Raw genomic sequence first — 14,934 nt, forward strand, 5'->3', positions numbered from 1 at the left:
GCCAAAGTAAAGACTTCATTAAGCAAGAGGGGCAAATAGAAAGTACTCATACACTGAAAATATGATGCATTATCTTATGTTACGACTGGTTTTGGAGTGTTCCTAGATTTTACGCAGCTTCTTGCGAATTTAAATAAAACTTTAAAATCCAACCGGAAGAATGCTCACAAATCATCACAATGATGGACACCGACAGAAAAAGGAAACATGAAAGTTCTTATATGTCATAAAACCATGCGTCGTCATCGTCATGATTCCTTGGAGAATTAGTGGTAGTTTTCACTCAACAGACGGAATATGTGAGCCCCATCCAATATCTCTGTCTTTGTTTCTTCTCAATTGCTCACTGGTCCCACTCGTTTTCTATACTTTACACTTTGTTGTTCGCATGTCAACTTTTTTGTGCCTGTGTGTGTGTGCGTGAATGAATGTATGTAAGTGTGAGTGAGATGCTTATCTCAATTTTTCGAACCTTTTTCTCTTTGTTATGTGATATCATATCGGGTTACCCGGACACTTTCGCGAAGGTGTTAAAAATGAGCGTATGTTCAAAAAATCTGTCTTGAAAAAACTGGGGATATCCGAAAATCTAGAATTACGGTGAAACGTATACAACTGAGATGCGTAGATTTACAGGGTGAGATGTAGAACAAATATAGGAAAGCTGTGTGGATTTACGGTGTGTGGATTTACGAGGAAGCTGTGTGCAAAAACTGAATGCCCCACGGATTACAGACGGGAACTTAATTATTACTTTGAAGAGCTGTGGTTTACAGGGATCCTAAATAGATTTACGAAAAGCTACGCATGTTTCAACTTTGAATTCATTACGCGCCTAGACTATTCAGTTATTTGAGAAAAAAATTCCAAATCCCTAACCTGGTTTGGTACCTCTTGGTGCCATTTTCCATATCACATACTTCCGAATGTTTTTGCGGTAATACACATTTCATATCAATCTATCAATCTTGCAATCTGTTCTCCGCGTTCTCTCGAGCGCAAAGTCTTCGAAAATTTGCAGGAAATTACCTGTCAAATTGACTGCCAAAACTTTCTCACCATCCGTGAAATGAAAATGAAATGATCAAAAGTTTTCTAATCTACATGTAAAAAATAGTTTCATGGAAACTTCGATAACGATAATTAGGCCCTTTCTCTCTTTTTCTATCTCAAAACTAGGACATATGTAATAATGACGAGACTGGTGATAATACGAGATGAAGGAGAAGGGGACACCCTGTCTATCTTTCGGATTGATCTATTCAATGAATACGTTACCGCCGCAATACCACCTTCATACGAAAAAATAAATATTACTCTGTATTTTCAAAGGTTATATGAAGGAACGGTAAAATTTATTTGAAGTATATGGTAAATTAGTTCAAATTTCAACATTGCTCGTAGTTGCAGCACAATTACATCACAAGTGGGTTTTCTACAATTTCACAATGAAAGTATACGATTTTTACTAAAAATTTCCAAAAGTGTATTGCTACTAAGACGGGCAGGTTTTATGCAAGCGTCAGGCCCTGAAACCACGCCTGCCTACCACCATGGAAGCCCTGCTAGTCCCAATTTTGTCAAGCTTGCATAATTGTATAGAATTATTTTCGATGTTACGATAGGTTACGTTATGGTAGGTTACGGTAAAAATCCCGACAGAAGATAGGTTCAGTTCTCATGTACTAATTTTTGAAATCTAATTTAAACTTTGTAAAGGCACCATACATAAAAAAGAAAGTGTGACGTTGTAGAGAAATCGCAAAAAAATTTGAAAGGCACTAAATCAACCAATATATCATCTAGGAAAAAAGATAGACAGATAGAGAAAATGACAACAAAACGATATTCTACGTTCCGAATTACACTTGTACACACACGTATACAAGAATTCGTCCCGCCCAATTTCGCCAGTGTTTCCCGCGCAGGCACCCAGGCAGCAGCAGTCCATTCGTAATCAGAAAAGGAGTGAGAGAGAAAAGATGAAGAGAAATGATCAAAGGCGTGGTTGTGGTTTGGGTCCCCACACACACACACACCCCGACGTAAACATTACTGTTTGAGAATGAGAATGAATAGAAAAAGATGATGATGTTGGAATGGAAAAGATGGGTTGATTATTGACATGTTTATCATTAATGGTATTTAGGTATTTATCGGCGAAAGGAGAAAACAACAAGGGAGACGCGCAACTTATCCGCGCAAATTTTAATTATCAAGGGCTTTTTGTTGTAGGGTTGTAAAACGGCAAACGATTTTTTCTGGCAACTGACAAAGTCGGCAAATTAACGATTCTTAAATTTTCGGCAATTTTCCAATTTGCCAAATTTGCCATAAAACCCGCAATTTCCCGCAAATAAAAATTTCCGGCAAATCGGCGAATTCCCGGAACCAAAAATTTCCGGCAAGTCGGCAAACCGGCACAGTTTTGCTCTCACATTTCAAGTCAAAGAAATAGTAAATAAACAAATTAATTAAATTAAACCGGCAATTGCCGCCCACTAATGGGTCATAGCTTAAATTCGTGATATTTATGCAGGTCGAAAGTTCATAAAATGGTACATCAATTTTTTTCGAGCCCTAAACTAATAAAAATTGATTTTGTGCTTTGTGTTATGCAATAAAACATGAAAAATGACAAAAAACTAGCTACAAGATTGATATGCCTCTTTGCTGCCCCATCCTCCATCCACCGACAATGCAATGACAGCCAATTTTTCATAGTTGTTGTTGTTGTGTGTCGATTAGGACCACTATTTACACACAAACATGCATTCCGGCTCCTGGAGCACAACAAGGGGGACCGACCGGACATTGAAACATTTATTCGATACCACTAATGTTCAAAGATGAAAGATACTCTAGATGGTACACCAATGAGGCAAGGGTATTTCAATTTCCGCTGTACCCGCTGAGAAGAACCTCGCAAAACTTCCGTTCTCACTAGAATTGCGTTATCAAATTTTGGGACAAATTGTGATGATGATTGGAAGAAGTTTCGAAAAGATATTCCGTCGACGTTCTGGGTCAGTATTCAGGAAATTGAAAAGTGGAAGTGGCATGCGCGAGAGATAAGAGATACGCAAAGGAATTCGAGGTGAATTATGAAGATTTTCGTATTACTTGGGGAAGATAAATACTTATTTCGAGTTTTCAGATGTTCGTGCCACCTATTTTCTACAACAATCCTAGGAAGTAGGCACAAGATAATTTAGAAAAAGCCAAGTGCCCAGTGCCGTGAAACAACACAAAATTTCAATTTGGAGGTTTTCTGTCTAGTGGCGATGAGTCACTTTTTAATTTATCTAGACCACTATCTGTCCAGAAGGAAAAACAGTACACATGTATCATTTCCAATTCTACTTCCTTTTCAACAGAAAAATTGAGACATTTCAAAATTGGCGGCAGAAAGAATGAACATAAAGTGCAAACTACTTCTTTTTTTCAAAAAAAAAAGAGTCAAACATTTTGAGGGCACAATGAGCTCGAAGTATATATATATACATCCAAACACATACACACGCAAATCCTCCGCCAACAACCTGAACTTAAGTGCTAACCACTTGAAAATTTGCAACTGACCCGGATAAGTGTTCACTGATGGGAGTGATGGTGGTGCTGCTGGTTGCGCAACATGATGATGTTGCTGTGAATGAGTCGGTAGAGGAGCTGGAGCCCGGTCCGCACAGTTTTGCTCGTCAGAGGCATCGAGGCAGTCGGGACGAGTGTCGCACACACGGCGTCTAAAAATAGCTATTGAGATAAATTAAAACAGGTTTTACAAGGGAATCTCTGAAGCAAACCTAAATTTCGAAATGTTTTTTTTTGAGTTCAACTCTCCAATCCCGATTATTTTTTCTCTCTTCTTCAGCCCCCACCCAGCTTAACATTAAATCTAAGCCAAGCCTAAGCCTAGCCTAACCCTATAAGCCTAAGAGCGCGTTTGCAGCTCACAAAAAAACAAAGTAGTAAAGACATTTAAGTTTCTCAATTTTAATTGAAAAAATTTAACAAAAAACCAACTTATCAATACACTCTCCAATAGCACACTGGAACTCGTGCTCCAAGCACCCAACTCCACTATCTCCATCATACTCATCTTGGAATGTCACTTCGGTGCTCTCAACCTGGCTAGCATGTAGCAGTGATTGCTGAAGAGCTCTGGCACGCGACTCCTCCTCTTGCCGACGATGGTGTTCTTCTTCTCGGCGGCGATGCTCCTCGAGACGTCTACGATGTTCCTCGTGATGATCTTGCGAAGGTTGAGCTGGTTGAGCTGGATGTTGCTGAGAATGATGCTGCTGGGCTTGGTGATGTTGTTGAGCTTGTTGCTGGCGGTCTTGCTGTTGACGCTCTTGTTGCTGACGCTCGTGTTGCTGACGCTCTTGTTGCTGACGTTCTTGTTGTTGCTGATGTTGTTGGGCTTGCTGCGCCTGATGATGTTGCCGTTGATGTTGTTGCTCTGTAGTAGTGGTGGAGGTTGAAGTAGATTCGCCTCTTCTAGCCATAGCTGCTTTGAAGTACTCTGAACAATAGTTTAAATTTTGTTTCAAATGAAAACTGTCGTCCCACAGCCCTGGTTTGTTAAAGACTTATCCCACTTATTGCTTCCAGCTTGTAAAAATCAACTCACCACATTCAGTCTCATCTGATCCATCTTCACAGTCATATTTATGATTACACTCCAAAGCCTTATCAATGCACTTTCCATCTCTCTTACACTCAAACTGAACACTCGAACATCTCGACACATCCTCTTCCACCGAGTCAGGAGCTGGCACTGGCGGTGGAATTGGAGCAGCTGGTTGATCGGCCTCATTGGAGTCGCAGTTGGTCTCATCGGATCCATCTCCACAGTCATCGGTTCCATCACAAAGTCTATCATAGTGGAAGCAACGGGTCTCGGCGAGATATGGACACCTGAACTCCTGATCGTTGCACACTAGATTGTCGGATTGATGTTCCATGGAAGCTGGAGCAGCTGGAGCAGCTGATGCGCGAGTTGGAGCAGCAGCGGAAGACTGTTGAGTTTCTTGTCTTTGTTGTTCGACATGGTATTTTTGGACAGCAAGGTAGTATTCTGCAAAAAAAAACTTTTTTTGAAAAACACCATATTTTGGTTCCGTCAACATCCCATCGACAGATCTTGGCGGGAAACTTCATATTTACAATTTGTTCAAAATAATTGGCAGAAAATTTCAATTTCAATTTCAGCCAGCTGTCGCCTTGAAAGTGTGCGAGATTTGTTAGAAAAGTATGTACGTTCATAAAATTTTCAACTACTGTAGATTTTATTTTGAAACCTTCCTGGCAAACTTCAAATTTTGAACTATAAAATTTAATTTCAATTTTTTTTCATAAATTTTCCAGTTTCTTTTTAAGACCGAAAAAAGAATTGATTTTAGTTGTTTAAAAAACTTAAGCCTCTGCATTTTTTGTAAAATCATTTTTTTCACAAGAAAAACATTCAAGCTTCAGAAAATGGGATATTAAAAATATTTTTGCAATTTTCGTGTTATTTCAGCGTTTAGAATAAGACTTCCGTTTTCCGAACTTTAAATTTGAAATATTTTTCACTTTTTTTCTGGAACTAAATGTTCAAGAATTTTACGAGGTAGCCTTAAGAACAAATGGGTAATTTATGAATCACAAAAGATCAAGTACTTTATCCGATTTCCTTTTTCTTTTGTCATATCCATTAAATTCTTCCCAAACTTTCTCCACCTCAAATTTCCTTTTCCCAATGATCAGACTACGAAGACGTACCGCAAGTGATCTCATCGGATCCATCAGCACAATCGTACTTCCGGTTGCATTTCAGACTTTCTTCAATGCACTGACCAGTTCCACACTTGAACTGTCCCTCCAAACATTCGCTTTGACGTTTTCGAGTTTCTGGAATTACATAAAAGTTTCTATGTTAATTATATGTTTAATTATATGTTGCGGAAAATTTTTATACCATTTGTTTATCATTACGATCTCAAAATTGAACATTGGCTCATTAAGCTCCCTTTTAATGCTCATAATCATTTTAATTATTTCAAAAATGTTAAGATTTTTTAAAATTTTCAATTACAAGTTTTGGCAATTTTTCATAAAGAAGGGCCCTAAACTTTTCCCTAAACTATTCCAGGTGGAAATTTTTTTAAAGTTGATTTATGCAGCAGACTGGTCTTTTTTCCACTAGCTTAATTTTTTCTTTTGTTTTTTAATCCAAATTCAAAAAAAAAACCTGTTTTGGTTATTTCCAAAATTGCATTTTTTTTTTGGTCCTAACGCTTGTAGGCAGGCAAATAGGCAATGCCGTACTAGTTCCTCTTGTCTCCTAATACAATTTGAAATCTCAATTACAGTTCAAACACTGGGAAAACTTTTTGCAACAAGTTTTCCCCTTTACGTATATCCGTTCTCCTTTTATCCCTTCTGTCCATGGATTAGCATAGGATCTCTCTTTCTCCCTCGAATAGAATTGAATTGAGTGAGAGATAGTGCATGGAACACGATGAGACGCAGACCGTTGGCGCAATTCATGTCCGACGCCCTACTTTCCCCACGGTAGGCAATGCCTCCCGACAGTCGACGGGAAGATAGAACTATACACGACAAGGACGAAGCTTCTATCGGTCGATGACACCTTCCCATCCAGAAGTCCCTCCGCCACGTCAGAAACAAACCCTTTTTGAGTATCCACCGCTTAAAGAAGTTCCGATATGCTTTGCGGTTACTGTATGCACTATGGCTTATGCCTGGTATGGAGTTTATAGGTTAGTTTTTAATGTCGTAATGTATGAAAATGTTTAAAAAATCAGTTTTTATATGAAACATTCAAGTTCGGCTTATTTTAAAAGTTTTTAAATAATCAGCATTCATCGTTTGAGACATTTGGTTTTTTTGTGAAATAAAAATTGTTTAGTGCCTCGCTTGCACTTCTTCAAAAATGTAGATTGTTTTCCAGAAACAAAAAACAAAAACCTTCCAAGATGTTTCTGTAAAATCCAAAAAACCTTAACAAATGTTCATTAAATTTCACAAAGTTACTTTGAAGTCAGTTTCCTGGATTTCGAAAACTACAAAAGTTGATTAATTTTTAAAATAATAATTTTTAATTTTTCAGAGCAAGTCAGCAGTTTGAATGGAGCATTGGAGACTATGGAATTTGGAGTTCACCTCCAATAATTGGAAATTTGACGGGACCCTTGATGAAGGTAAATTTACAAAAATGGTATTTAAAAATATTTTTCAAGACCTATGTACAATAGCCTCAAAAATAAAATTTTCAGGACGTCTCAAACTGGGAATGGTCCCGTTGGTCACCGTTCGCACTCTCCTATCTCCCAGTATTTTTTGGTCATTTCTTAGTTTTCAACATTGGATCCGCGATTCTCCCAGAATCTGCATTCATCCCAATCTACACATTATGCTCGATTGCAGCTGTTGCATACAACTTTACGCCCTTCTTGGTGGCCGTGTCGATGGCTCAAGGGACAGTTGTTTTCTTAACAGCTATGTATGCAAAGTGAGGTTCAGGTTTAGCCCAACATTTTTGAAAGCATGCATAGGTTTTTTGAAATTAAAAAAAACTATTGAATTTAAAATATTTTGGGCACAAAACGAAATTTCAGAAAAACCTGGGCAGTATGGCTAAGTGCACTTCCAGTGCTCTACGTGTCAATGCATGAGACAAATTCTCTATCGGACGATCCTTTTCTCATTTTCACATTCCTATCCTACTCCATGATTCACTACATCTCATATTGCCTGGAGCACTTGAAGGGCGAGTCAAGAAAGGAGGATGATACAATTTTAAAGAGATATTTGAGAATGATGTTTTTCGCTTTTTATCAACCATATCTTTTTTCGTTGATCGTGTTGTATCCGGATTTTGAACGTCAGTTAAGGGAAAGGTAATTGGCTTTTAGAAAAATTTTCCCAAACCTTTTTTCACCCAAAATTTTTTTCCCAAAATTTCTATTCATTCTTACTTCTTCCAGAAAAACCCGCCAACGAAACTGGCTAGATTGTGCCTGGTCGGGAGTCCGAATTGCGTTCTGGTGGTGGCTGATGGAGGCCTCTCTCCATTTCCTCTACCATGAAGCCATTTTAAAAAACGCTCCATATCTCTACTCTCTGCCGAAAGATCAATTTGTGGCTCTTGGCATGGCGATGGGCATATTTTTCCATTTGAAGTACGCAGTCATTTTTGGGCTTCCAACACTTTTTGCCAAGCTTGATAATATGGATCCACTTCCGGGCCCGATTTGTTTGATTCGGGTAACTTTGTACTCAAAGGTGAGCAAAATTCGGAGATCGAAGCTTTTAACGGATTCAAATATTTTAGGTGTGGAGAGAGTTTGACCGCGGTCTTTATCAATTTTTCAAGACCTACATTTTCATCCCGATCTGTGCTCCAACATTTTCGTTGCCACGAAAAATTTTCGGAGTTTTTATCTCGTACGGTTTTGTGCTTCTTTGGCACGGATTCTATCATCACAACATTGTGAGTTAAAGTTAAATTTTCTTAAGAAGCAGAACGATGGTGTGACACCGAAATTGAGGTAAATTGAGCTAGTCAGACACGTAGGCAAGAAGTAGGCAGGTCTTTAGTTTTTTGTTGCATTGAAAGTAATATTCATGAGATAAACTAGAATACTTTCTGACACCTCCAGTAAATATTCCATAGACGTAAACTAATTAGAGCGTTATATTTAGATCAAGATCACTTGAAAATGTCAAGATCTATCCATCTAATTACGCGAGTAATTATCACAACTCTATTCCATCTTTTCTAGGTCTGGATAGGATTGAACATCTTGGCCTTGTTCATCGAGATGGGATCCAAGGCGATCTACACAATTGAAAGTGTTCGAAAGTGGCGGGAGGCTAATCTATCTGACGTGGCGTTCCGTAGAATCTTGGCGTGGTGCCACATTCTGCCATTTGCCATCGGCCTGTACTCCAACTTTTACTTCCTTGGAGGTTCAGATGTTGGAGCGGCATTTGTGCAAAGATTTTTGATAGAAGAGACTATTACGTTTAGGTGAGAAACCATTAGTTTAATGAATACTAAAATGAATTTCAGGTGGCCATTCTTATTAATTATCAGCTTGGGATGGTTCCATGCAAATACCGCTATGGAAGTTGATAGGCTTAAGAGCCTGGAAAAGAGCAAAAAGGAGAAGAGTAATTAATATTTGATTTGCCAAATAAATTCTGGTTCAATATATTTGTAAATAAAGAATAAACTAACTAGAAATGGAGCAACACAGTCCAGCCACACATTCGGTCATGGCTGGGCACACCTTGTTGGACCAGCAATAACTCGAGCCGTGAAGACTGAACTCGGGCTCCGAGCCATCTTGGCAAACTGCGTTGACCTTTACGTGGTGGACATGATGAGGTTTGTAGGTCTTGCGTGGATGGGAGCATTTCTGGAAAATTGAAATTTAAAGGAACTTGAAATTAAAGATTGCCTTTGAAAACTCCTGGAGTAATCCCAATTGTCTAAAAAAATGCAATAAAGGCACCTTTTATCAGGAGTGTGCGGCAAACGATTTTTCTGGCAAATCGGCAATCCGGCAATTTGCCGATTTGCCAGATTTGCCGAACAGCAATTGCCGCCCATTCCTGAATTATTTAGTGCATCTACAGTAATATCTTATAGAGTATCCATACAGGCTCTGGAATACTACTGTATTGCAAAAATGCGGTCTTTTTGTGGGTCCAATGTATCCCTACGATTTCCCTACTGTAGTTTCACAGTACAACTTTGTTGAATTTAAAATTCCCCAACCCCTTACCTTTTCATCAGAACCATCATGGCAATCTTTCCATCCGTCACAGACGACGACAGTTGGCACACAAACATTTGTGGACTCGCATCGGAACTCATTCGATTTGCATTGCACTTCTGTAATAAGTCAAGTCGACGAAAGATTTTCTCAAGCACGGAGCACAATTTTTCAATTTTTCCTTGAGCATTTTCTCCTACAAGTGTGCGAAAAACAAAACAAGTGTGCTGGTCAAATGTTTAACTATTGTTTCTCCGAGCACACACACACACATGTGTGTGTGTGCTCTTTTCGTCCCCTCTCACCTTGTTGGAATAACCGGGTCTACTGGCTGCTTTTCAACTAAAAATTATTGGAAATGAGTCATTGATCTATCTTCCATTTTTTGGTACTAGTATTTTTCTCACAATGAAAAACATCAATTATTACATTCTAAGGAGCGAGGTAGTATCTAGCACCTATTATAACGAAATGTTCAATGTATTTTATGACTAAGAGGCCCCCTACCAGAGCAATGTTCCTCGTCATCACCATCTGGGCATTGAACTCGGCGATCACAGAATTGGGCGACTGGAAGGCAATGTCCAGATTTACAGGCACGCTCCCCGCTTGGGCATTCGTCGGATTCGGTGGCGACACGGTCGGAGGTGATGCGGACCTGAAATTGAACATTTTATGAATAGCTAAAAATACTGTAAATGGAAATTGGTTCTGATCGGTTTCGGAATAATGAAAAATTTTGATTTTAGAAATTTTCAAACATATTTTCACTTGTTTGAAGTCCTTTAAGTTGAAACACAATGTATCAAAATATGCAAATCGGAGAAGAAAAATTTTTTAAAAAATGGACCAAAAAATTCATGTGCAAATATAATAGTCGTTGAACCTCTCAGTTACAGTTTTGCCAATATTTTTGGAAATTTAAAATTTTAAAGGAAGTTTCAAACCATCAATGATAGCATATATGGAAACCCCTTTCTTAATATTTTTCTCAAATTTCCTGAATCACTTTCCAACGCTTACCTCAAAATCAGCCTCCACATTTATTCCTTGCACAATCATTTTATAAGTTCCATCATCTGCGTCGGTGGCGTTGATGATATGAAGATGATGTTTGTCTCCTTTTTTGTAAACCGTCACACGCCCGTCTTCTGCCAAGGTCATCGAGCCAACTCCAAGAAGAACGCTGTCTTTGGACCAAGCAATCTGGAATAATCAATAGTTTTACACAATATTAAAAGATTTTTCGGAGCATTACCTCAATTCAAAAGTCAATTAAGAAACTTTTTTTTTAATTATCAACATAGCTTGGAATTAGAAAATTAAGCATAGCCTCCAATCATGTAGACACTTTTTTATAATCAAATAAAGTGTATACGAACCTTATTATCCTCTACCGAACTATCAATTGAAGCCGAGAGATGGATGGATCCATGTTTCTGAGCGAAGACAACTTTCTCAGTTTGATGGATGATTGGTTGATGCTGCTTGCATTTTCCATGCTCCTTGTGCTCATCTGATCCATCTGGACAGTTGCGTCTTCCATCACAACGTTGATCCGCCGGGATGCATGACTTGTCAAGGCATGTGAATTCTGTGGTGGCGCAGGCTATTGACGAGTCTGCAATTTTTGGTAAAGTAAGATTTTTCAGGCGACTGAATAATTTTAACATATAAAACAACACACAACAACACACAACAACACACCTCTTACAACATGAAGCTCAAAACCCTCATCGGAAACCGTAAGGTTCCCAATTTTTCCAGACTTTATCGCGGACAACAACACATCAGACACCAGTGGTGACTCTTTTTCAGCGTACAAATCCACGTAGACAAGAGATCCAATGATTTTGTGATATCTGGAAGTTACAACAACATATAGGTACACACACATGTACATACATACGCATGTATTTACACAAAATACTCTATTGTTGACTTTCTCTCGTGGGAGGAAGCGACCGTTTTTTTTTTGTTAAGAATTATCAGAAAACATGACATTGGAATTTGGAAGAATTATTTGAAAACTTTAATATATACTTTTTAAAATTAAGCTGCAGAAGTATGCCTTCTAAATTAGTATTGTTGAATTTTGAATGACCGCGGACTCCGGACCTCGGACTTCGGACCTCGGGCTTCGGGTTCCGTTCTCCGGACGATGGACTCCGGGCTCTGCACTCCGGACTCCCAATTTTGGAACCCGGGTCTCCGAACTTGCGGATTACGGACTCTGGGTTATGGCCCACGGGCAACAGTTACGGGTTTGGATTACGGACTGATGGACATTTTGTAATTTTAAGATTCCGCAAAAAAGTAAATATGTGGAAATTAGGGGAGCAATTTTAGAATTTCTTGAAAAGTGAAAAACGCCCAAAATTGTCGATAACCTTTTTCACTCAAAACTCACTTATAATCGGCAACCTTAGCTGTATGCCTTCCTTCTAGATCCTTGACCAACTCTTGAATAGAATGAGCTATATCTCTAGATGTGCTCACGAACTCATCGCTCTCAACGTTCTTCAACTCCTGAGTGTACGGTAGTTCGGGAAAGTTGATGGTCAACCGGTAGATGACCGTCAGTGAAACGACGGAGAACAGCGAAAACGCCATCCCCCCTAACTAGTTGACGGGGGGTATAAATGAGCAGTAGGTCAGTTTTAAAAAAAGAAAGTAAGGAGATAGAAGGTTGCTAGACAGAGGCGCGCGCTGACCGTCGGCGGCGGCGAGGCACAGCGGCACAGTTGCAACTTCTTAGGCCCCGCCCACTTTTTTAGGAGAAGCTTCCACCCTCCTTCTTCTCTAACTGAATTTCTTTCCTGACTCAGGTAAATATTTGCATTTTAGAGCCGCCTCTCTTGTTGCGCCTGCGCGTCTCGCAACTAGCATAAACACATCACACACACTCACACTCACTCACACACTCACATACTTGAATAGCTTGTCATGCACCACGTTGGACGGAGTATCATGGTATATAACCGTCTCATAATATATAATATAGATTCGCATGTTTCTTGCTTATTGTTATTATATTAGACGCGGTTGCCGCTATTGGGGGTGCAAGTTTGAAAAGAGCTAGAAAATTTGGTAGCATTGGTGTTTGAGAAAATATTTCCAATTCTAATGCGTTTCTGGCCATTAGCTGACAGTAACCAAATCATACAGTTCTCATGTATACTTTCTAAAGCAATTCCAGTGTGTTTAAGCTTCAAATCTAGCAGTCCTCATTTTATGTAAAACTACATAATTTCCAGAAAAGTACAAAAATTCAACAGAACATATAAAATATGTTGATGTTGCATGAATACATAGTTGCAAAACCACAATTTTCCTAAAATTTTCAATTTTGGCAACTGCCAAAAATAAAATTTGTCGGCCACTCTCTTGATACAGAGTGAATCCACAGTACCTGGCGTTTCACGTCAAGTGCATTTGAGTGTGCTACCATAGTCTTATCGAAAGACTTTTGTACATACAATAAACCTAGCCACTTCGTGATCAATTCATGAATTTCAATTCAAAACAACTCTATATTGCAAATTTCTGAATTCTAGGATTTTTCTAGGAAGGCGGTGAAAACCATGTACAAAGCTTCGCCTTTTTCAAGTTGCTCCGGCCCGCGTGCACTTTTGATTTCATTTGGCAAAAAGAGTTTTTGTTGCAATACCCGCCCAAACCATCATATATCCTGTCCAAACAAAATATCCCCAAATCTTTTCCGACATACACAGGTCGTCGTCATCTCATCACTCGACGAGAGTTCCCCGATCATCAAACCTCATATTGGTGGCTCGTCTTTTCCGTCCGATTTTCACATCCTCAAGTGTTTATAAATAGAGGAAGAATCATCTCCCAGAGGTTATAGCTTTGACTATATATATTTCATTTTCCCATACCTTTTATAATCACTGATATCGCCACCTCACCAAAGAAGGTGGCGAAAACTGTCGAAACCTTCCGATTATATAAAAGTACCCCCACAAATATTGACACAACAATTGGACAGTCTTCAAGCCGATTTAAGGGAGGAACGGTAGCTGCTTGGAATGGGGGTAGTAGGTTAAAAGGTGAAAAGCGGCGAGGAAAAAGAGTGGAAAATTGGTGGAGAGCTGGGAGAATTGTTTGCTGATTTTCGCACTATCCCTATACTTCTTGCATCTAAAAGTGCAAATCTTTTGGGGAAAGCTGGTGAAAAAAATTGGGAGTTAATTAGAGGAAAAAACAATTGGAACAAACACAAAATTTTCAAGAGAAAAAATATGATTTTTTGAGTACAGTGAGTAAATATATGAAAGTGAATAAAATTTTTTTAAAAATGGCAAAAATAATTTAGCAATTTTCGAAAAAAAAAGTTTTTAAGCCCAAACAAAACCATAACACAAAGCATTTTGAAAAAAATACAGACACACTTAAACTAAAAAAGCAGGCAAACATATCCCAATGAGGAGGGGGCCACCCAACAAACGCAACAGGATGAATGAGATCTATAACCGGGAAGAGTTGTAAACTAATGTAAAGGCAATTGTTAGCGCGTTAGGAAATTGTCGCATGCATACATTACACACCAGGGGTGGGCCGCAAATAATTTTTTTTCTCGGAAAACGGCGAAACGGAAAATTGCCGAAAATTAAAGTTCCCCGCAAATCGGCAAAGTTCAGGAAAACGAAAAAAAAGTGAATTTTTTGAAAAATAAAATTTTCGGCAAATTTTGGCTTTGCACATTTTGTCTCGAAATTCAGTAAATTCTATTTATGTAAATATCTAAAGAAAACGAAAACAAATTTCCAAAAAGGCAGTTTTAAGTTGTTCCGTCTTATAAAAAATCTCTCTAAACACTCCGGCAAATGGCAAATCGGCAAGTTTTCCAAAATGAAAATTGCTGGCAAATCGGCAAACCAGCAATTTGCCGAATTTGTCGACAATTTTAAGGTACAATAACCCACGAAATCGCAAATTAAGGTGCAAAACTGTCAGAATATGTTTGCCTTATTGTATTACTGACTACACTTTCAGCAATCTTTCAGTTTTACATGATTTTTGCCAACCTTTTTCCCTCATTTCTACACAAACAATTTCGTCGTCATCAAAAATCCCCTCAATTCTTCCTCCAAAAAAGTGGACAGATAATAAGCACTTTTAG

The 14,934-nt window shown here is 38.7% G+C and overlaps 2 protein-coding genes across 3 annotated transcripts in view; one reads left to right on the forward strand and one right to left on the reverse strand.

Annotated features, from left to right (window-relative positions):
- The window catches only part of unc-52, a gene marked incomplete at both ends in the record, with an annotated part of 37,136 nt that extends 24,572 nt beyond the window's left edge, over positions 1 to 12,564 (reverse strand). The window contains 11 exons of one of the 2 annotated variants that reach the window (NM_001377905.2): positions 3,583 to 3,743; positions 4,024 to 4,525; positions 4,634 to 5,080; positions 5,767 to 5,895; positions 9,251 to 9,431; positions 9,801 to 9,910; positions 10,299 to 10,449; positions 10,815 to 10,997; positions 11,174 to 11,412; positions 11,499 to 11,653; positions 12,202 to 12,564. In NM_001377905.2, coding sequence (NP_001364664.1) covers positions 3,583 to 3,743; positions 4,024 to 4,525; positions 4,634 to 5,080; positions 5,767 to 5,895; positions 9,251 to 9,431; positions 9,801 to 9,910; positions 10,299 to 10,449; positions 10,815 to 10,997; positions 11,174 to 11,412; positions 11,499 to 11,653; positions 12,202 to 12,404 — 2,461 coding nt within the window. The remainder of the gene's footprint in view (positions 1 to 3,582; positions 3,744 to 4,023; positions 4,526 to 4,633; positions 5,081 to 5,766; positions 5,896 to 9,250; positions 9,432 to 9,800; positions 9,911 to 10,298; positions 10,450 to 10,814; positions 10,998 to 11,173; positions 11,413 to 11,498; positions 11,654 to 12,201) is intronic. The other variant, NM_001350388.3, reaches the window with a different exon arrangement.
- Positions 6,565 to 9,256, forward strand: hhat-1 (Protein-cysteine N-palmitoyltransferase HHAT). Its single transcript, NM_001027318.6, has 8 exons — positions 6,565 to 6,767; positions 7,118 to 7,208; positions 7,284 to 7,519; positions 7,626 to 7,907; positions 7,995 to 8,292; positions 8,342 to 8,500; positions 8,793 to 9,040; positions 9,083 to 9,256. The coding sequence occupies exons 1-8, from the start codon at positions 6,631 to 6,633 to the stop codon at positions 9,189 to 9,191; spliced, it is 1,560 nt and encodes a 519-aa protein (NP_001022489.1). The 5' UTR covers positions 6,565 to 6,630; the 3' UTR covers positions 9,192 to 9,256.
- Positions 12,565 to 14,934: the final 2,370 nt, after the last annotated feature.

This window comes from Caenorhabditis elegans, chromosome II, assembly GCF_000002985.6.
Source record: "Caenorhabditis elegans chromosome II".
Classification (NCBI taxonomy): Eukaryota; Metazoa; Nematoda; class Chromadorea; order Rhabditida; family Rhabditidae; genus Caenorhabditis; species Caenorhabditis elegans.

Coding starts and splice junctions, on each gene's coding strand:
- hhat-1 (NM_001027318.6), top strand. CDS start 6,631: ATGACACCTTCCCATCCAGAAGTCCCTCCGCCACGTCAGAAACAAACC. Junction 7,908..7,994: donor GAACGTCAGTTAAGGGAAAG/GTAATTGGCTTT, acceptor TACTTCTTCCAG/AAAAACCCGCCAACGAAACT. Junction 9,041..9,082: donor GAAGAGACTATTACGTTTAG/GTGAGAAACCAT, acceptor AATGAATTTCAG/GTGGCCATTCTTATTAATTA.